Source organism: Schistocerca nitens, chromosome 3 (assembly GCF_023898315.1).
Source record: "Schistocerca nitens isolate TAMUIC-IGC-003100 chromosome 3, iqSchNite1.1, whole genome shotgun sequence".
Taxonomy (NCBI): domain Eukaryota; kingdom Metazoa; phylum Arthropoda; class Insecta; order Orthoptera; family Acrididae; genus Schistocerca; species Schistocerca nitens.
This window is the reverse complement of record NC_064616.1, coordinates 923,240,151-923,264,223: the sequence shown is the minus strand read 5'-3', so window position 1 is coordinate 923,264,223 and position 24,073 is coordinate 923,240,151. Positions and strand designations below refer to the sequence as shown.

Genomic DNA, 24,073 nt, shown 5'->3' with positions numbered 1-24,073 from the left:
GTCCTTAGGTTAGTTAGGTTTAACTAGTTCTAAGTTCTAGGGGACTAATGACCTCAGCAGTTGAGTCCCATAGTGCTCAGAGCCATTTGAACCATTTGAACCTCAAAGTTTTTATTTCTTCTCCATGAATTTTAATATCTACTCCGAATTTTTCTTTTGTTTCCTTTACTGCTTGCTCAATATACAGATTGAATAACATCGAGGAGAGGCTACAACCCTGTCTCACTCCTTTCCCAACCACTGCTTCCCTTTCATGCCCCTCGACTCTTATAACTGCCATCTGGTTTCTGTACAAATTGTAAATAGCCTTTCGCTCCATGTATTTTACCCCTGCCACCTTCAGAATTTGAAAGAGAGTATTCCAGTTAACGTTGTCAAAAGCTTTCTCTAAGTCTACAAATGCTAGAAACGTAGGTTTGCCTTTTCTTAATCTTTCTTCTAAGATAAGTCGTAAGGTTAGTATTGCCTCACGTGTTCCAACATTTCTACGGAATCCAAACTGATCTTTCCCGAGGTCCGCTTCTACCAGTTTTTCCATTCGTCTGTAAAGAATTCGCGTTAGTATTTTGCAGCTGTGACTTATTAAACTGATAGTTCGGTAATTTTCACATCTGTCAACACCTGCTTTCTTTGGTATTGGAATTATTATATTCTTCTTGAAGTCTGTGGGTATTTCGCCTGTTTCATACATCTTGCTCACCAGATGGTAGAGTTTTGTCATGACTGGCTCTCCCAACGCCATCAGTAGTTCTAATGGAATGTTGTCTACTCCCGGGGCCTTGTTTCTACTCAGGTCTTTCAGTGCTCTGTCAAACTCTTCACGCAGTATCTTATCTCCCATTTCATCTTCATCTACATCCTCTTCCATTTCCATAATACTGTCCTCAAATACATCGCCCTTGTATAAACCCTCTATATACTCCTTCCACCTTTCTGCCTTCCCTTCTTTGCTTAGAACTGGGTTGCCATCTGAGCTCTTGATATTCATACAAGTGGTTCTCTTCTCTCCAAAGGTCTCTTTAATTTTCCTGTAGGCAGTATCTATCTTACCCCTAGTGAGACAAGCCTCTACATCCTTACATTTGTCCTCTAGCCATCCCTGCTTAGCCATTTTGCACTTTCTGTCGATCTCATTTTTGAGACGTTTGTATTCCCTTTTGCCTGCTTCATTTACTGCATTTTTATATTTTCTCCTTTCATCAATTAAATTCAATATTTCTTCTGTTACCCAAGGATTTCTATTAGCCCTCGTCTTTTTACCTACTTGATCCTCTGCTGCCTTCACTACTTCATCCCTCAGAGCTACCCATTCTTCTTCTACTGCATTTCTTTCCCCCATTCCTGTCAATTGTTCCCTTATGCTCTCCCTGAAACTCTGTACAACCTCTGGTTCTTTCAGTTTATCCAGGTCCCATCTCCTTAAATTCCCACCTTTTTGCAGTTTCTTCAGTTTCAATCTGCAGTTCATAACCAATAGATTGTGGTCAGAATCCACATCTGCCCCTGGAAATGTCTTACAATTTAAAACCTGGTTCCTAAATCTCTGTCTTACCATTATATAATCTATCTGATACCTATTAGTATCTCCAGGATTCTTCCAGGTATACAACCTTCTTTTGGGGTAGCTCTTCCAATTCTAAAATGATATTTTTGTCTCAGAAACGGGCGGTTCGGGCAATAAGTGGTATAAGTTCACAAACTTCTTGTTATCTTCCGTTCTGATACTGTAGTCAATTGCAACATAAAAGCAATAACAGATAAAAATAAAATGTTTAACAACCCAAAAAAAGTCAAGCCATAAGTTTAAGTTAACACAGTCAACAATATAACATAAGAATCAGCATAAGTTTTCAAGGTACCCTTGAAAGATTAGGAGTGACCATGAGGAAACTCTTCAGTTTCGATTTGAATGCGCGTGGATTACTGCTAAGATTTTTGAGTTCTTACTACACACTTTTCTGCACAAGATTTAAGGAAGTCCGATCCAAATGCAAGTTGGATTTCTACCAAGTATTAACTGAGTGAAAGCTGCTTATTCTTGGGAAAAAGCTGATATTGTTAACAAGGAACGACAGTAAAGAATATATATATATTGAAAGGCCAATGTCAAAATACCCACATTAGGGAACGGGAGACGACAAGAGGTGATCGAACTTACACCACTTATTGGCCGAACCGCCAGTTTCTGAGCCAAAAATACTGACTGATTTTCATGTCGAACGATCACTTACTTCAGATACCGTTCGAACAGTAAAAATAGAAGCATTAAATCTCTAAACAAGATCCTGAACGTGGGGTTTCCACGACGACAGGTTACTATCTATCTGAACACCTAGAAATTGGAACTGTTCAGTTTCACTAATCATATGCCCATTCTGTGAAATTAAAAAGTCGGGTTTTGTTGAATTGTGTGTTAGAAACTGTAAAAACTGAGTATTACTGTGATTTAGCGTTACTTTATTTCCTACAAGCCATGAACTTATGTCTTGAACTGCACTATTTGAGACCGAGTCAATGTTGCACACAACATCCTTTACTACCAAGCTAGTGTCATCAGCAAACAGAAATATTTTAGAGTTACCATAATACTAGTGCCATGTTGTTGTTGTGATCTTCAGTCCAGAGACTGGTTTGATGCAGCTCTCCATGCTACTCTATCCTGTGCAAGTTTCTTCATCGCCCAGTACCTACTGCAACCTACATCCTTCTGAATCTGATTAGTGTATTCATCTCTTGGTCTCCTTCTAGTGCCATATCATTTATATAAATAAGAAACAGGATTGGACTCAACACTGATCACTGGGGCAGCCCCCCCTTGACCCTACTCCACTCAGACCCCCACATCACAGCCATTCTCAAAAGAGTGAATAATGACCTTTTGCTGTCTGTTGTTAAAGTAAGAGGTGAACCAATAATGAGCTACCACCAGTATTCCGTAACGGTCCAACTTCTGAGGCAATATTTCGTGATCAACAAAATCAAACGCATTAGTTAAATCAAAAAATGTGCCTAACGAACGGAACCTTTGTTTAACCCATCCAGTACCTCACAGAAAGAAGAGGATGTAGCATTTTCAGTTGTTAAACGACTTCTAAAGCCGAACTGTACATTTGACAGCAAATTATGTGATATAAAATGGTTAATTATCCTTACAGGCACAGCCTTTTCAATAACTTTAACAAACACTGATAGTACAAAAATAGGTCTAAAATTATGTACGTTATCCCTTCTCCCTTTTTATAAAGCGGCTCTACTACTGAGTACTTTCATCGTTCAGGAAATTGATCATTCCTAAAGGAAAAATTACAAATATGGCTAAGTACAGAGCTAACATGTGCACCACAGTACGTCAGTATTCTGATAGGCACTCCGTCATATCCATGAGTCCTTAGTCTTAAGTGACTTAATTATTGACTCAGTCTCTCCGTTGTCTCTATCACAGTGGACTATTTCAGACATCAGTCTCGTAAAGGCCAAGAGAGTTATATGGTTCCCTGTAGACACTAAATTTTTATTTAATTCACCAGCAATGCTCATAAAATGGTTGTTAAATAGTGTACATATATCTGATTTATCACTAACAGAAATATTTTTACTACGAACTGACTTAATATCGTCGACCTTGTGCTGCTGACCAGACACTTCCTTCACAACTGACCATATCGTTTTAATTTTATCCTGCGAATTAGCTATTGTATTTGCGTATCACATACTCTTTACCTTCCTAATTACATTTTTAAGCACTTTGCAGTACTGTTTATAGCCGGCCGCGGTGGTCTCGCGGTTCTAGGCGCGCAGTCCGGAACCGTGCGACTGCTTCGGTCGCAGGTTCGAATCATGCCTCGGGCATGGATGTGTGTGATGTCCTTAGGTTAGTTAGGTTTAAGTAGTTCTAAGTTCTAGGGGACTAATGACCACAGCAGTTGAGTCCCATAGTGCTCAGAGCCAGTACTGTTTATAATGGGCTACTGTAGCTAGATTGTGACTACTTCTAACATTTTTATATAATTCCCGCTTTGTTGTACATGACATCCTTATCCCAGTAGTCAGCCACTCAGGCTTCCTTTTACTGCTAGTACCCCGTTTACAACGTTCTAATGGAAAGCAATTCTCAAAGAGCATGAGAAATGTGTGAAGGAAAGGGTTATATTTGTTACGTGTGCTATCGGCGCTATAAACATCCTGCCACTCTTGTTCCTTGCCCAGGTTTGAAAAATTCTCTATTACCGTTGGATTAACTTTCCTACGCAATTTGTAATTATATGTGGCATTTGTTCGAGTACAAAAGCCTTTTATTGTTAAAATTTGTGCATCATTGTCTGAAAGGCCACTCACCCTTTTACTAATAGATGCGCATCTAGTAATGGGGAATGAATAAAGGTATTGTCTATGGCTGTGCTACTATTCCCCTGCACCCTAGTTGCAAAAAACACAGTCTGCATCAGATCATATGAATTTATGAGATCTACCAACATCCTTTTTCTTGCACAGTCATGTGCAAATTTAATATTGAAGTGACCACATATAACTAATTTCTGGTATTTCCTATAAAGTGAATCAAGAACCCTCTCTAGCTTGAGCAGAAATGCTCTGAAGTCAGAGTTAGGGGACCTATAAACAGCAACAATTACAAGTTTAGTTTCTCTAAATTCAACTGCCCATGCACAGCATTCAAACATCTGTTCGGTGCAGTGCCTTGATACGACTATGGACTCAAACGGAATACTGTTGTTTTACGTGCATGGCCACTCCCCCACTCCGCAAGCAACTCCTTGAAAAATAGCCAGCTAATCTGTATCCTAATAAAGGAAGCCTCTGAATTGTCAAATTATTTAAGTGGTGCTCCGATATACCGATAACTTCAGAGTCAACATTTATAAGCAGTTCACTAACTTCATCTCTAATACCTCTTATATTTTGATAAAATATGCTAATTACTTCTCTGCTCGGAAACATGACGTCCTCTGAAGGTTATTCGTTAGTTAAAGCGACTGCCTTTAAGCAGGTATACCTATCAGCTGATCTCAATCTAAGAAAGGTGCAGCTCAAACACCAACTACTGCAGGAATTTTCCCATGTGTGATCCCACCACCATCCACTACACTGTCACCTATAAGCTTTGGCAGCCTCCCCTTCCCATATCTTTTGAGGTGCAGGTCATGCCTAGTGATACCCGATCTACTCAGCTGGCAGCACTGCAATGTTACCCATGCCCTCTTCCACCAGTGCCTTCTTCAGCTCCCAGTTAACACGCCTAACAGCCGCGTTAAGATTAGGTCGATCATGACGCTCAAACAGTTGCACGAAATGCACATTAGTGCCACCAGTTTGAGTAGCTGCCTTTATCATGTTCCCCGTCCTTATCGAGACTGTTCCCTGCTCCACCCACTACCACTACCTGATCCTTCTTCGTAAAATTCCTACGTAACTCCCCTGTGCTGTCAGTCACCTGAGCCAACTCTGCTCTAGGCTTCACAATGCTGGTGACCTTTTACTCACTCCCCAGCACTTCCTGCAACTGCTGGCTCACGCCTCTACCATATTAACTACGTAGCGGCAGAACCTTCTTTTGTAGGTGGTCACTGCTGTGTGTGAAACAGTTGAATTAATGGTAGCATGCTGTATTGTAATAACAAGTTTTCATGTTACAGTACGTTTGCACTCTACAATTTATTTTATTTCTTGATGAACAGAAGTTACGAATGCAGGTCACAGGAATACATAGGCTGTTCAGCATGTCATACTAGGTGTTAATGGCTATTCACTGTGCATATTATCAGCTATATTACGTACCTTTGATAGGTACCCATATCATGTAATAGAAATATATTTTTTCGACGATAACATATGACAGATAGGTCAGATACTTTTTAACATTTCAATGAGCGATTGAGAATGGCTACAAAGGTCGAAATCATGTTTGTGTAAAATAAATGAACAATTTACAGTAAAGTAGCGGTAATTTGTTTAAAAAACTTCTACATCACTTTAGTCCCACACGAAGAAAATATCATTAAATTGACCACTGTTGCATAAATTCATTGCTGTGAGTGAAACGGTTGAGTTAGCAGTAGCGTGCTGTAATGCAATACAAGCGTACATGTTACAGCAGAGTTGTACATTATAATTGTTTTCTGTACAACGTCTTTCCCATGCCATTAAATCACTTTCTCGTATGCTGTGTTCGCATATACGTTACTTAACCCTTGTACCATATGGTTCCTACTCCTGTACATCACAAGGCACAAGTTAGGTTTCTCAGCACAAGATGATAAGTGTTTTATACTTCTAGATAATGTAAATAGTTAGTTGGGGTTTACTGCCACTTGGAAGATAATGACTCATTTCATTGGATGGAAATAAATGTAGAGATAGTGACTCATTTTATTGGAAGGAAGGAAATTAGAGTTAAATACCCTGTCTGCAATGAGGCCGTTAGAAATGGAGCACAAGTTCGGGTTAAGGAAGGATGGGGAAGGAAAGCGGCCATCCCCTTTCAAAAGAGCCATTCCTACATTTGCTTGAAGCGAATCACAGAAAACGTAAATCATGCTGGCCAGAAGCGGATCTGAATCATAGTCCTCGCAAATGCGAGTCCAGTGTGCCAACCACTGCTCTCCTTCATACAGTGACTGATTTTCTTGTGCATATATGCAAATGTAAAATGAAATTTGTACTGCAAGAGAAAGATAAATATGGTTTGTAACTGATTTATTGTGTGAAAAATACAAAACATTTAATACATTGCTTTTATTTATCTCGTCTGAAAATTACTTCAGTTTAATAGGAGGCTGACCTCTGACCTCACACATCATAATGTTGATAAAAAAGTCATCCATTCTGAAACACTCGAACTGACCTGTGTGAAATGTACTACACACATTTATAGTTTTTCGGCAAAAAAGCAAATAATAAAAGCAGTGAAATTCACTGACGAGGTTGCAGTATTTGACATAACCACTTGTGTGTGTGCTGACAAATTTCAGACGTGGAAATACTGCAAGTTACACCCATAAGTTACAGGCTTTACATAATTTTTTAGATAAATACTTTTGAATGTGATGCAACAAAAAATCAGGTCGTTCGGGTACTTTTGAGCACAGCCAAGATGACAGCCCTGGGGATACAATGCGGTTGGCTGCTTAATTTTAATGGCCACTAAAATAATATGCTACCACTGCCTGTTTTGTTTCTATGGCAGTTAAAATACTGAAATCTGAAGCTAGGGGAGGTGAGGGGCAGGGGTTGCAAATCGCAGTTGGGCTAGTTTCACCATCTTGCACTTTTTAATTGTTGTACTTTCCACCATCTTGCATTTCTGAATTTTCTTCTTTCCTTTTAATTTCCCATCATCCGCCATCTTGGAGTTTTGAATTTTACAGTATCTGCTATCTTGATAATGTTATGTGCTCAAGGTCATTCATGCCGTAAATTCTCCTGACATGTAATCAATCCTCTGTCCTCGGTTTATGGAACCTGACAGGAAAAGTTTAAAGGGAGCTATAGTCACCGTATCTATACTACTGGAAGTTAAGTATATGATCATTTTCCGCAAGTCATTACCAAATACAAATCACGATATTCAAATTACCTCACAAGAAAATTAACTGAATTCCGTTATTTAATTTCGATTAGTAATGTTGTGAGGCTGCTGGTCACCATGTGATTCATTATTACGTGCACCTGTGCTAGCGCTTTCCGTTGCGCGATCCTTATCCAAAATTCTAGTCTTCGTTCCGTTATACAATTTTCCATACAGAAGGCAACAGGCCTTTTTATCATTTTTAAGGAATAAAAAGCGGCCCACTTTGTAATGACCGCCTTCCAATTCTCATGGCTGTAAAGGACTGCACAGCTTTGTTCGTAGATTTCGATCCGACAGTCGAGCACTACAACAGGTGTTGAGCTTCTCCATCGACGGTTCGACTCCATCTGCGTTGGTGGCAGGTAGGAGTATATTACAGCGCCGACATCGTCTAGAAACAGCAAACACCTCAGACTTCTAATCAAATTGCGTGCCTATGGAGTATCGTCTCACTTCTGCGGCTGGATTCGTGATTTCCTGCCAGAAAGGTCGCAGTTCGTACTAACTGGTGGAAAGTCATCGAGTCAAACAGAAGTAATATCTGGCCTACCCTAACGAGGTGTATTAGGCCCTCTTCTGTTTCTGATACACATAAACGATGTAGGAGACAATTTAAGCAGCGCCTTTAGATGCGTACAGATGATGCTGTTATTTAACGTGTTGTAGAGTCATCAGATGATCGTAACCATCAGAAAAATGATTCAGACGTCATATCTGTATGGTGAAAAAAATGTGGCTATTGACTCTAAATAATGAAAAGTGTGAAGTCATCCAGATTTTAACGACAAATCACTCAAGTCTAAATGTTGCGAATCCAGATTTTAACGACGAATCACTCAAGTCTAAATGTTGAGAATTTAACTAAATACTTAGAAATTACAATTACGAATAACTTAAATTGTAACGATCACAAATATAATTCTGTGGGGAACGCGAACAAAAAACTGCTATTAATTGGCAAAACACTTAGAAGACGCAACAGATCTACTAAAGAGACTGCGTGTACTGCTCTTGTCTGTCCTCGTCTTGAGTATTTCTATGCTGTATGGGATCCGCATAAGGTGGGATAGACGGAGGTTATCGAAAAAGTTCAAAGAAGGGTAGCTCATTTTGTATTATTGGGAAATAGAGGAGAGAGTGCCGTGGACATAATACTATAATTGGTCTGGCAAGCATTAAAACAAGGGAGTCACGAAATTTCAATCACCAACTTTCCCCTCCAGATACGAAAATATTTTATTGACCTACATAGAAAGGAATGATCATTATAATAAAATAAGAGAAATCAAAGCTTGCAGCGAAAGATTTAAGTGTTCGTTTTCCCCTCGCGCTGTTCGAGAGTGGAACGGTGTAGAGAAATAACTTGAAAGTGGTTCGATGAACCCTCTGTAAGGCACTTAATTGTGAATTCCAGAGTAATCACGTATATGTAATGTCGTTTTACAACGCTTATTACAACAAATCTTCCTACTTTCCTTTTGTGTGTTCCTATAGTTCGGTAGCAATACATAAAATTTCATTTGATTGATTTATTCCTAATTCTGTTTTTATTTCAGAGCTCGTATTCCTAAGACGTATGTTCAGCAATGCTTATCTGGTTCTCTTCTCACAAGCTTATATTCCTCACATGTCCTTTTTATCCTTTTTTTTGTTTTTTTCGTTCGTTTGTTACTTCTGTATGCAAATAACATCATAGCCTTTATGTTGTAAAACATTTCTTTTACCTTTTTTCTGTTTGCTGTCGTTAAAACCCCGTTCATAGCGCTATGCTTTACTGCTTTGCGCATACTCCCCTACAACATACTTTAACAACTTCAATACTAAAATTAAGTACTTGTTCTTTGTATTTGTTAATCACTAAAATTTCCAGTCGACATACTTATTATTTTTCCGCTTTCATACACGATATTTGAAAATTGTACCGAGCAGTGTTACGTTACAATAGAAATGCTAGAATAAGATCGTAAGTGGTTCCGGTATAATCCGTAGACGTTTTGATTTGTCGCTAAACGAACCGTTTCTACACAATTTACGTTTTCTTCCGTCACGCTGAAGTGGCACAGCAGGTAAGTTATTGAATGCAGAAAAGGCGAGTATTACATTTTCGGGGGTATGCTGCATATACGTCAGGGATATATTTCAGTAACGGGTATGATGTGCCAAAATATGTATCTATTTCGCTGGGAAATATCCAGCGCTTTTCGTCGGCTTCTGTTCCCCAAATTTGGCTAAGAGAGGTGTGTATTCTACCGACTCACCGCCAAGAAAAAATTGTACGGTAATACATCATGTGCTTGGAGCTGTTAACGATCCTTTACATGATCAGCAGGCGTAAGATTTGCACAGCGCACAATCTCTGTGACATTTTTACTTCCATTAGCTGATTTGCTTTTCCTCAGCCAGCCTACTGCTCGAGGGAGCATACATCCTTCCAGAGATGTTGCTCATAAAACTTGCCTTTTCCACTCTCTAATTCCTGAACGACGAAGCCCCCAGTGCCCGTGCGCGCGTCTTGTGATCACACACTCCGCTCTCGTTGTAAGCACTCCGATGCCCCACTCTGGATCCCCCTCGTTCCTCCTTAAGTGACAAAATCGAACGCCACCGTCTCACCGAAGATAATGCGCTATAGTAGATGGCAATTTTCGCCATGTTTATCCAGAGCTTTCGTCCAATTACAGAGTAATACCCATCACGTTTCCAAAAGGCCTTACACTACGTTTACTAGCTCCAGAAATTTTCAGAAGGACCTATAACAACCACGATTCCCCAAATTGAAAATGTAATCTGCACAATATTACTGCCTATCGCTGTGGATTTAATGTATTTTATCTCAAAGTTATTAGTTGGTTTTAGCAGTCATCCAATGGAGCACATTATCTTTTGTTTCATTTGCTGCATAGACCAATACAAAGATTCATATTATCGTGCATATGTGTATTTAAACAAGATGAAGATTTCTTACACGAAAATACTTTTGTTTGCTTTCTCATGTACAAGTTTTCCGAAAAAGAATAGAACTCGAGCAATATGTGAAGAATACCTACTTACGCCTAAAATTTCGCTTTTGATTGAGACTGTGTTGCCACTGACTGCCTAACACGCGTAAATAGTATGAATAAAAGCAGCAATTCGAATAACGTTTCAAGAAACTTTTACACTCTGCTTCGTAATTTACATTACGAATCTAGCAACGACTCCGACAAATACTACTTCTTGTATCGATATATCAATATTCTTGCCTGTAAAGGTGGATTTACATAATATGCTCCAAAAAGTTATTGCAAATTGTTTTATCCTTCTGAAATGGAATCGTTAAATATTATTTAGATGGTTGCAGAAGTAAACGACTCCGACAGATACTATGCCTTCTACGAACACAACAGAATAATTGAAACTTCCTGACACATTAAAGTTGTGTGCCGGAACAGGACACGAATCTGATCTGGAACATAGTTTTAATTTGTGAGGAAGTTCCAAAACAGCCTAAATTCCGCTACAAAGCGAAATATTCATTCTGAAAAACACCTAGAGTGTCTGCATAGGCTGATTTACATAATATGATCAAACATCCTGTTTCACCATCTTTACACATTTCTTTATTCTTCTCAGGTTAAATCATGATATATTAAATAAATGAGATGATCATACTATCTCAGAATCTTAAACTTAAGAGTACTGTAGGATTCCAACAATAATGTATTTTGCTTTTGTAATTTGTGAGGTAAGTATGTTATCATGGACCACATATAAACTCTCTTCGTCTGGGAAGATAATAAGCAGTATGTTAACACTAACATGGTGCTACGCTCACACTATTTCTAATGTTCGTCCGATGACACACAGAACAGCCGATGTCGACAACCGACTACTTTAGTGAAATTGCTGATGTCTGAATCGTGTTCAAGGACTGTAATTCTTCATACTTGCATATTAGTTTAAAATAGCCTCCTTTGAACAACAACTGAATTACAGGTAGTTCCTTCTACCACGGCGAATGGAGCAGTTCAGTCGTCAAATGAAAAAGTTGCCGTCGGAATGACGATACAGCGGCACACAGTGGGCAATGCGTGTGACATAATCGCACATAATCGTTGGAACACTCCACCTGCGAGATTGTGCAGGTGCGAGGTACTCATACCACCGAGTCGTGAGTGTATCAGTAAAAATAACCCCCACCAGAGTCCAACACCGTGGATAAGAACACATTGTTGATAGCGTCGAAGTCGAATGTCGCTGATGGTAAAAGCAATACACGGCCAGAATGCAACATGTAACGCGGAAGTTCAGCCTTGAAGGACAAGAGCTGGTGAACAACCACATCATTTCTGTGGAGCACAGGAGCCGTTCCGTGCACACGGCACTTCCTGTATCACAGTCATTAACATAGGGCCAACCAGAACGCCGCTGTATCCTAGACACATAGATAAAGTTCACCTGAACCGATCATACGCGGTACACTTTAGTACTTGCCATGGGCAAAGTACAAGTACGTCAAAGTCTACAAGTAAGGCATGAATCCGCTGTGCAAAAACAGCACCGTTCATTCGGGTACTGATCACCAAGTATATCTTCCGTCGTGTCTCACCAGCAAAAGATGCAGGAACTACCGTCTGATCGTATGCATGAGTTTGTTCCCTTACAGCACCATGGACGATCAGCACTGACAATGTATCATCTCATCACCCCCACATGTGTCACAATGACTTTTAAGGAACAGCACACATATATGAGTGTCTTTTGTGGAGCCTCAAGTCTCCCGACGTCGGTCCTCTTCTTGAATATTTGTGTCGATACGTAGTAGGCGGATATTTAGTGTATGTAGAGCGGGTTCAACTCCATCGAATTCGGTGTCACGTGGAGTTCGTGCCACGAAGCGTCGCCACCATAATCAGAGTTGCTACATGCATATTATCGCAAAATCTCTCTGACACTGCGTATAACTGAACAAAACACTTTCCCTTCCTTTGAAGCCCTCTGGCACATCACGTTAGAAACTGCCACATAATTCCCAGAAGAATCACAGAAATGAAATACTCTAGATTTACACCAATACGACTGCGAAGTGTATGGGAAAGGGTTCTCGTATGATAATTCTACTTCATTTCCCCGTAAATTGTTACACACTGGTGTTTTCAACTGCAATTCACCGACACTCTAGTCATACGATACCACGTTTTTGCATTTTGTGAAGTGTACCATTTTAAATTTCTGAACTTTTAAAGCAAGTGATCAGTCTTTGCACCACTTCGAACACTCATCGAGATCTACATCTACATCTACATACATACTCCGCAATCCACCATACGGGTACCTCGTACCACAACTAGCATCTTCTCTCCCTGTTCCACTCTCAAATAGAACGAGGGAAAAATGACTGCCTATATGCCTCTGTACGAGCCCTAATCTCTCTTATCTTATCTTTGTGGTCTTTCCGCGAAATATAAGATGGCGGCAGTAAAATTGTACTGCAGTCAGCCTCAAATGCTGGTTCTCTAAATTTCCTCAGTAGCGATTCACGAAAAGGACGCCTCCTTTCCTCCAGAGACTCCCACCCGAGTTCCTGAAGCATTTCCGTAACACTCGCGTGATGATCAAACCTGCTAGTAAAAAAATCTAGCAGCCCGCCTTTGAATTGCTTCTATGTCCTCCCGCAATCCGACCTGATAGGGATCCCAAACGCTCGAGCAGTACTCAGGAATAGGTCGTATTAGTGTATTATAAGCGGTCTCCTTTACAGATGAACCACATCTTTCCAAAATTCTACCAATGAACCGAAGACGACTATCCGCCTTCCCCACAACTGCCATTACATGCTTGTACCACTTCATATCGCTCTGCAGCGTTACGCCCATATATTTAATCGACGTGACTGTGTCAAGCGCTACACTACTAACAGAGTATTCAAACATTACGGGATTCTTTTTCCTATTCATCTGCATTAATTTACATTTATCTATATTTAGAGTTAGCTGCCTTTCCTTACACCAATCACAAATCCTGTCCAAGTCATCTTATATCCTCCTACAGTCACTCAACGACGACACCTTCCCGTACACCACAGCATCATCAGCAAACAGCCGCACATTGCTAGCCACCCTATCCAAAAGGTCATTTACGTAGATAGAAAACAACAGCGGACCTACCAAACTTCCCTGGGGCACTCCAGATGATACCCTCACCTCCGATGAACACTCACCATCGAGGACAACGTACTGGGTTCTATTACTTAAGAAGTCTTCCAGCCACTCACATATTTGGGAACCAATCCCATATGCTCGTACCTTAGTTAGGAGTCTGCAGTGGGGCACCGAGTCAAACGCTTTCTGGAAGTCAAGGAATGTGGCATCCGTCTGATACCCTTCACCCATGGTTGGCAAGAAATCATGTGAAAAAAGGGCGAGTTGCGTTTCGCAGCAGCGATGCTTTCTAAAGCCGTGCTGATGCATGGACAGCAACTTCTCTGTTTCAAGGAAATTCATTACATTCGAACTGAGAATGTGTTCGAGAATCCTGCAACAAACCGATGTTAAGGATATTGGTCTGTAATTTTGAGGATCCGTCCTTCTACCCTTCTTATACACAGGCGTCACCTGCGCTTTTTTCCAGTCGCTCGGCACTTTACGTTGGGCAAGAGATTCGCGATAAATGCAAGCTAAGTAAGGAGCCAATGCAGTAGAGTACTCTCTGTAAAACCGAATTGGAATCCCATCAGGACCTGGCGATTTATTTATTTTCAACCCATTCAGCTGCTTCACAGCCCCAGGGATGTCTGTCACTATGTCCTCCATACGGGAATATGTACAAGACTCAAACGGCGGTATGTTTGTACGATCCTCCTGCGTGAAAGATTTCTCAAATGCTAATTTCAAAATTTCAGCTTTCGTTTTGCTGTCTTCCGTTGCCAGGCCAGACTGATCAGTGAGTGACTGGATGGAAGCCTTCGACCCGCTTACCGATTTTACGTAAGACCAGAATTTCCTTGGGTTTTCAGCAAGATCTGCCTGAATATTTGTGCAGGTTTTTCTGTTAATACTTCATTAAAGAAACTGTATCAACTGCAAAAAGTCTGTTACCTTAATATTGCCTGCTAGGCCATTAATATACAAGACGAACAGCAAGATTCATAACCTATTTCTCTGGGGCATACCTGAATTTACCTCTACGTCTGTCGAAGACTCTGCATCCAAGAAAAGATGCTGCGCCGTCCTTAGCAACGAGTCCTCCATCCCGTCATAAATTTTGTTCGATATCCAGTATGATTGTACGTTCTTAATAAGCTGTGAAGTTATACTGAATGAAATGCGTTTCCGAATTCGAGAAATACAGCTTCCGCCTGATTTCCTTTATCCATCCTTCCAGAATGTCAAAGGAGAAAAGCATTTACTGGGTTTCGCATTGCCAATGGTTTTTTTCGTAATGTATGTTGGGTGTCATATCGGTAATTTTGTTCGAAAGACCTCACTAAGTTGAGAACAGAAGACCAGAATGTATCCTAATATGTCAGTGACATTAAACAGTAATTACGTGTATCGCTTTTACTACCCTCGTTGTAGACGAGTGTGACTTATTTTTTCTTCTAACCACTGGTTACCGTTTTTTGTTCAAAGAATCTACACTACATACACTGACGGAAAAAAATCCCAACACCAAAAAATAGTTAATGCAGAGTAATGAAATTTCGGAAATGCATTTGTCTAGGTAACATATTTAAGTGATTAACGTTGCAAGACCACAGGTTAGTACAAGCGCGAGAAAAGCCATTGCAAATGTGAAATGCTGGTACCTTAATAACCGATGTAACCGCCAGAATGCTGAATGCGGATGCGTTGTGCTGTACTGGTGCCGGATATCAGCCTGTGGGATGGAGTTGCACGCAGCGCTCCAGCTGTCAAACTAGACGCGCTTACAGTGTCCGTTTTGCTGGCTCGTCTACGCTTCTGATGCTTCAGATTCCATCAAATTGTTCCTATAATTGCGTCTACTCATTATAACAAGCGTCCGTCATTTGGTTTCATGCCTATTACGTTACACCGTTGTCAGGCTGGAGTCGAGTACAATACGATCGCGTCAAATCTGATGAAGCTCAAGTTTCTTCTCGATTCTGGAGTCCGTTAACAAGACAGCCAATTGTGCACATTTGCGTATGGAAGAAAAAACCTGATATAATTTAACATTTAGAAAACAGCAGCAATCGATTACTGTTCTTTTCTCCGTAACATATATTCGACGAACGCTGCGCACAAGAGGGACATATGGTTTTCAATAAGATTTAACATTTATCTTCGGCGTACCTAGGTAGAAAAACAGCTAAAAAGACGTTATCCTAAAATCAATGAGACGGTGCAGTGGTTAAAACAATGAACTCGTGTTCTGAGATAGCAGAATTCAAAGTTACGTCCAGACGTCCTCCTTTAGATTCTCCACAGATCATTCCGATTTCGATTCTATCAGACCATCCTTGATCTTTCTTGTGCTAGAATGTCTATATATGGCGCTCCCCTGCTTCACAAACATCACACAGCTCTCCTCTGTTATTTTCTAGACTAGCACTCCCGAAAAAAGATTGGGAAAATGTCATACTCGAAGCCTCAGGGTTATTTCCATGGTACGGTTTCGAGTGCTGGATCGGCATACAATTTTAATGGCAGCAAGTTTCTCAACAACTAACAACCCAAATTAGTGAGACGGTTAATTTACATGGCATATTCAGTCATATGTGGCAGGTGTTTATCTCTACATCCCGATTTCGATTCCTGGAAGACTATGCTAGATTTTCCCGGCGTTGTCTGTAGTGAGGAACCTCCTGCTTCACAAATATCACTTGGACCCTCCTGCGTCATTCACCGGACTAGTATCCCAGAAAGGGGATGCCACCTTTCGTAATGTGTTGTATGAATTTCAAGCATTTCCTGTAGTTCCATCACGTGGATTTTATTAAAGCGCACCGGGTCATGACACGAACCTACTACTTTTTTGTGTTTAGCTTACGGAGATTCGCACGCAAACATGGGAAACTATGAACAGTTCAATGGACAAGGTAACACCTTTATCGTTCTAACAGTGGAAAGACGGTTGCTCGTAATAACTCCAAACGTTCGTACATCACACATTGAAGCTTCTAATATATGTTTCAGTAGAAACATTCCATGATTCCACTAACAAATTTAGTGGAAAAGTGAATGAAGATCATTTCTAGACAACGTTTCGTAGAATTGATATTCTGGAATGTAAGGATGGAAGATGAGAATTTAATGTCTGAGACCGAAGTGAATTTAGAGAGAACCCTGTTTTTTGTCCAAGGATAACCGATTTGAGGACAGCTCAAAAACAGTGAAACAGGAGGGTCGTGCGAAAAATTGAACCACGCTCTCCACTAATACGAATCCAGTGTCTTTAATTGTACGTTAAGCAATCAGTTTGACTGTTCAAGTGGCTCAGCTGACACAATGTTTCTTGCGAAAGGCAAATATCAGAGACCGAGTCCTGAACCAAGCACACAATATTCATCATCAAACGAGCTTCATTTTACCGCACATTGCTACAGATTGAGAGATTTATTTTGTAGTTGAACGAAATAAAGTGCATTAAATTCAAATTCGTATACTGAATAGATGAAGCACAGTCGGCTCCCAAACTGCTTTACTGTTTGCCTCAAACAGCCCAGAAGGACATGGAAGCTTTGTCGTATTTACTTGTCCGATTCGTTTCGACTTCTGTTTTATGACTGCCACAGCGCTCCCATCTAATCTAGGATAACGGTGCGCAGACGGTCACAGCTGACTCAGTGGGTTAAATGTTTCTGCTGCAAAGATAGCAATTTATCATTATATTCTCACGGTTGTATCGTTTTAACGCCCTTCACGATTGTGATAGCAGTGTAATGAGGAGTTGCGATAAGTACCAGTCATTATTTACTTGATTCGATGTTCAATATTAGCTGAAAAGCACGAAATCAGATGTGTAAAAATTGCATATCAAATCAATAATAAACTAACACTAATATTAAAAGTAACTAAAATGACTCAGAGCACTCAAGCAGTAGCTGTTAGCAAATAGAAAGTATATAGACCGGTAGAAAATAGATAATTATGTAATAATAATGTGTGAACTAATCGAGCCAGCAAGAAATTTAGTCGACAGTTGTCCACACAGAAACATGAAAATAACAGGGTCTTTGCGATTGAAAAAGTATGCGTGAATTGCGTTAAGAAGAGCTTGAGTATCTAAAGCCTTCATATTATCGTTTGATCATGCGAGAAATGCGAATGTTATGTTGTATACTGCACAATAGCTGCATGAAATCACTGAATTTACTCTACGCGCTAGAAGCCAAGTTTCCGCGTTACGCATCAAAGAGAACGAGAACATTCACTTTACTGTTCAATGGTGTAGTGAAGAATAAAATAGTTAATATTCACGAGGGCCATGGCAGTGATTCCTCGTGGGCTATCAGTTCCCTATCAATCCAGTAACGAGAGATCTTTATACCAAATGACGGCAATTATTCATGAAGCAATAAGACTTCTGTCCCACAAAGGTAGCGTGTAGATTTCAGTTGTTGGTTTAAAGGAACTAAACAATGCATTTATAAATAGTTGTTCTGCTATAAAAGAAGTTAACGACTAGATTATTCAAGAGGCTTCTACTTCACTGTTAATGAAGTTATTTCTTAAACAGAGAGAGAGAAAGAGAGAAAGAGCGAGAGAGAGACACACACAGAGAGGAACATATAAAGGAGCTGCGATAAGTAATAGTACACATAAACATTATTCACACATGAGACCCTTATTAATTTTCTAGGTAGCTTTCAGTTCAACTTTTTTTTTTATTACGAGCTTAATGAACTCGGTACAGATAACATGTTACACCCTAACCTTCCATGCATTTTTTTTTATTTCGATAAAAGTCTATGATCAGTTCTATGCTATTCTCAGGCAGTCAGTTCGCAATGTTCTTTCTAAAACTGACGCGGTTAAGAGGGTGCAGTGGTTAAGTTAATGGTCTCGTATACGGGGAGGCCGTCCTTCATATCCTAGTCCAGCCGTACTGCTTTTGGTTCTCCGTGCATTCCCTAAATATCTTCGGGTGGAATCTGGGATGTGTCCTTATGCAGTCACAGATTCATTTCCTTTCACGTCCTTGACTACTTCAAATGACCTCGATCTTGACGGGACCTTAAACGTTTCACGCCTCCCACTTCAATTCACACATATAATTTCCTTTATTTCTCTTTTTGAAAGGAATGATCAACCTACACGCCTCTCACCGAACGGAGTAGCAAGCAATACGTTCGGCTCGCGTTCGGGAGGAAGGCGGTTCAAACCCCATCTGGAGACACGACTCAATGTTTTTCCCATCCTACCCTAGTCAGAGCTTGTGTTCCATCCCCAATGACCTCATCGTCGACTGAACGTTAAACCTCAATCTTTCTTTACAGTGCTTGACCTTGCCGTATATTAATGTTTTGTTTATGTCTTTGAGGCGTAATTGGGAACTCGATCGGAACACTATTGCCTCTTGGAGGATTGTTAACGTGAACGTCCACTTTCAAATCGTCACGTACTATATACACAGAAATAGAGAATTCATTCGTTTCTGTTGCTAATCATTCGTTTACTAGTGTATTTATTGTCACGTTCGCCGCTGCCAGCTCCACATTCTCTATTTCTGGTTTCCCCCTCGATTATGATGTTACACAAGTATCATTTAAGCTGTCAAAATACCTCTGGCTGTCCCTGTAAGGCCATAGTTCGCCGTTCAGCTCCTGCGCACTCTCGCCTTCATTTTGTATATTGTCAGAGAAGACAATGACGCCTCCAACATCAATGCTGGAACCCACGTACGTGATGTGTGAAGCGCCTTTTGCCTTGGATGGCGACTTGGCCTTCATTGCAAAATTTAGAATTAACGACATCTATTTAAATCTACTTATAGGCGCGAAACGCAAAATAACTATCTTAACGAATCCTGAGCAACAATGTGGAAGAACAAATTAATAATATAAGTAATGTACGTCAGCTTAAGTTAAACCTTGATCGATATAAGTTTTTAAAATATTTTGATTGCTTTAGTTCTATTTTTATGCTTCACACACATTTAAGTAAAATCAGAAACTAAATGAGCTTCAGAGAGTCTTTCATTTTATTTTGTACTGTAGTTGTCAAAGTAAAAGTATCCTTGCCTTATTCTTCCTGCCGCAGAGTTCTGTTCCGATATTCGCTGAGTGAAATGGATAGAAGGAAGACAACGTAATTAACAAATAGTTCGTGTGATTGGCTCTGTCATTATCCTCTGTAGCCGCTATAATTACTGCAGACCTGTTTTTAGTGCTATATGTCCTTTACTATACGCTAAAATCAACTACCAAAGAAACTAGATAACTGTCATGTCCATTTCATCTGTCTGTATTCCTTGATGTACAAACGAAGAATAGAGGCACATTTCCATTGTTATTTCATGTGGTATATACTGAAATGAATCAGAACGTTTACCCCTTATGGAAGGGTAAACGCACTTTTTTGTATATCCATTAAAAGACGCAGACAAAATTGGATCAATATATCAAACTTGTCCTAAAATATTTTGAATGGTTTCGTGACGCCTTCAGCTGCTGTTCCCTTTATTCCATGTACGATTGTACAATTTCGGCCTTAGGCCATTTTCAAGTGTTTTATAGAAGATTCTTTTGTGGTATATTATGCAGTGTACGTCCTTGCTGTGATGACTGCATGTAAATGTCATAAAATAAATTAGAAAAAGTTTTTCGCTATTTTGTAATTTACTTTATGACAGTTACATGCAGTCATAGGAGCAAGGACGCACATGGTATAATACATCACTAAATAATCGTTCATAAAATACTTGAAAATACTCTTAGGCCGAAATTATACAATCGAACATGAAATAAAGAGAATGACAGCTGAAGGCATTACAAAATCATTAAAAAAAGTCCTTCGCAGCTTCAGACTGAAAAGTTATTGTCCTGAAATGGTTTCCAGAATTGTGAAGGGTATAAGACAAAGAGAAAGCATATAGAAATCATACCGTTTAATGATTCTGCTGTTGACAGTTCCTCAGTGGTGTAACAGAAAATTAAGTTTTTGATTTGAAATTGCAAAATTATTTAATCGTCAAATTTCATGTAGCAAGTGCCCTTTGAACGGTAGTGGAATGAGTAGAAAGTGACAACTGTGTGGAGTTTCAACATCTGGAAATCCTTTATTGTTTTTTTTATGTTTAGTAGCGTTCGGAAACTAATTTTAATGGGAATTGTCGATAACAGTTGCAAAATCCTTTCACTGATGCGGTGAAAAATCCTGAATTTGTATCACGTATTCTTTTCTTTACCTTTCACTTTTCTGTAGCTGGTGAAAATGATTTCTAAGAGGTCTACAGATATTTTAATAAAATTGTTTACACTGAAAGATACCATCAAACCTACAACGAAGTCATTAGAGACTGAGCACAAACTCACACTGGGCAAGGAAACGACCGCATCCCTTTTCAAAGAAACTTCATGAAATTCGCCACGGGAAACCAAAACATGAATGGCCGAAAGCAGGTCCACTGCCTTAACTACTGCGCCACCTCGTTTAAACAGATCTGAATGACAGAACTGTTCTTCGGAATAAAGGTGGTATACAAAGCGTACTCCCTGACAAGGTCGTTAAAGATGGAGTAGAACCTCAGATGGGGAAGAATAGGGAGGAAATTCACACTTCTGCAATGGGCTGCATAGTTTTGTGGTTTATTTATTAACTGTAGTAAAGTTTTAACCGGTGCAAGAGAAAATTTCGCCTCCAATTAGCATAAACTAGACGATAACTTGAACACCCATTCGAGTCCAGCGGTTCAAACTGCATCGCATCTCTCAATGAACCCGTTCTTGTAATATGGAACTGATTAAGACACGGATGGACATTGTAGATCAAGATTTCTAGAGTATTTAAGCGAATAAACAGTATCTAATAAAAACTAACGATAATTTTCAGATACATTCATAGTAAACACTATATTCTGCGCATTTCATTAATTGTCTGGGACAGTAATTATGTATCATTAATGTTTGATTAATCTGTAGTACACTTCCTTCTCGACAAGTTTATAACTGTCAGTTTTGAAGCAATAGCTTTATCATCTACTACACACACACATCAACAGAAAATTGAATTTCATTTAATGTACTGTACGTGCTTGATAGATTTTCTCAATTTATTTCGATAATGTTACAGACTCAAGAAAGATGTATGTTTCTTTTTCTTCATTGTGTCTGTTTCCTACTCCTCCTAAAGACACGGTGAGGAACAAGTCTGCATGAAAAGGCGCAAACTCAAAAACCGTACTTGTATACTAGGCAGTGAGAACTACGGAAAAGGGAATAATCGTCGTAGTTTATTTATTTATGGTGATACCATATTTCACTATTTCATAGCCGCATCATCATATTTTGCCAGCAAGGAAGAATGAAACAATTGGCATGTCCCTTTCATCTGTCTGCATTCCACTTCATTCAATCGAAGAAAGATAACATTTTCTCAATGACCAGTTCTCCTGTTCTCAGCAGTACAGGAAAATGAACGTATAGCTGTAAAATGGAAATTTTTAGTCCTAACAGAAAGTATAAAACCTATTGTTTATGTTCGATAAAGAAACACAGGAGGAAGAGCAGTCCTAACACATATATCGTTCACTGAATAGATTCTAGCAGTACGTCCGACACACTGAACGTTTTAGGTAACTCAAAACAGTAGATTAATGTTTCGTTGTGAGCACCTCATACTAGTCATCGAGAAAATTTAGCTTTCAATTAAGCTGCCAATGTTACACGAGAGATGTTGCTTAAAAGTAATAAAAGAAGCGGATAGAAGGTCGTACTTCATGAATATGACACACTTCTAGTATTTGGAAACCGCTATAACATATTTACTGTCGCCTACTTCGCGGTAGACGTCGTTACGCGCTACAGACGAACGTCTTCCATCAGTCACGCTTCCGTCTCGCTGCAAGATTCGCTCGTTGTTTTATAATTTCGTCCCTACTCGGTAGCCACGATTGCACTTGCATGCATCAGTATTAACAAAAGGTAGTTAGTTTTCAGTGTGGCTCGCAAGTGAAGAGGAAGTTATAAATAGTACCCCAGCTCCCACTGGGCCACGCAAATAATCAGCTTACACACACACACACACACACACACGCACACACAACACTATCAAAAACTCCATTGTTTAAACTGCATTGCAATCTGCGTACCTGCGGTTCCCTATTGTTTCCTTCGAAACGCGGAGCCGGAGAATATATACCAGGGCCAGGTAATTTTTTTCCCTCTTTTTCGCCCGCGAGCGTCAGCAATACTTGGGCGCCGTACAACAGTGGCGGGTCACACGTGCCAACTAGCAGCTCACCGGCGCCAAGAAGCAAGCGTCGCACTTGTGGAGCAACTGACCGCGATAGCGCCCCAGCGCCACATTCTCTACCTCATTACTTTACAGAAATTCAGTGATTACTCACACGTACCAATATTATTGTATGGATGGAACAAAAGTAAACGACCTGTATACTCGATTTATTCCACGTGAGTTTACGTATTGCTCTACATTCCCCGTGGCCGTTAACGCAATAACAATAAAATTTTGCTGTCACTTTTTTACGTACAGTGTCTGACTCTCAAAATTGAAGCTAGATAGTGTCCCTCTTCTACGAGACAGGTGAAAGTTCATTTGTAAATTACCAGGATGAAATAAGGTACGACAATTCAGTACCTCCGCTGGAATTACTACGGTTTAGTCCGCATTGTATTGACAGTGGAGCTCTCAGAGCGAGAAAATGTTACTTGTGCCATCCCGCAAGTTTCAGTAGTGTAACACTAAGTTTCGTGAAGCAAAAAATTGCAAAAATGGGAAAAGGTGAAGATAAATGCTAAGAGAAAAGAAAAGTGTAGACGAAATGGTTCACCTGTGAGAAGGTTTCGGTGGAGTGGGCAGAGCAGCCCGTGGTGGCGCGGTTCGGTGACGATGCCGAGCGTGAGATCCACGACTTCTTCAGCCGGGAAGATGACGTACATTCTCCGGGCGCTGCACCATGGTGGCGGTGTGTGGCCGCCTGCGCCGCCGCCTGCCTTCTGGCTGCGCACGTGCCCGCCCGCCGGCGCCCCCCACCGCCGCGACGCCACCCCCTCCGCCGCCGCCGCCGCCCCCCACCGCCGCGACGCCGCCCCCTCCGCCGCCGCCGGCGCCCCCCACCGCCGCGACGCCGTCCCCACCACAGCGGCGCGCCGCCTCCCGCTGCCGACGCCGACGCAACCGCCGCCGAGCCACTCACTCCGGAAGAGCTGACATGTGACCGACACCAGTAGTCAGCGGAGAACGTTTCCTTTCTACCCTACACACTGGTGTCAACGGACTGTGACATCCACGTCTTAAGCTATAGATTGGGTGGACAATATGTAAGGGACCGATGGCATTAGTAGTCTGGTCCCTTCAACCTCCA

At 40.5% G+C, this 24,073-nt stretch overlaps 1 protein-coding gene across 1 annotated transcript in view; it reads right to left on the bottom strand.

Annotated features, from left to right (window-relative positions):
• Positions 1–23,701, bottom strand: part of LOC126249491 (uncharacterized) — a 170,419-nt gene extending 146,718 nt beyond the window's left edge. The window contains exon 1 of the mRNA XM_049951142.1: positions 23,540–23,701. Coding sequence (XP_049807099.1) covers positions 23,540–23,648 — 109 coding nt within the window. The 5' untranslated portion in view covers positions 23,649–23,701. The remainder of the gene's footprint in view (positions 1–23,539) is intronic.
• Positions 23,702–24,073: the final 372 nt, after the last annotated feature.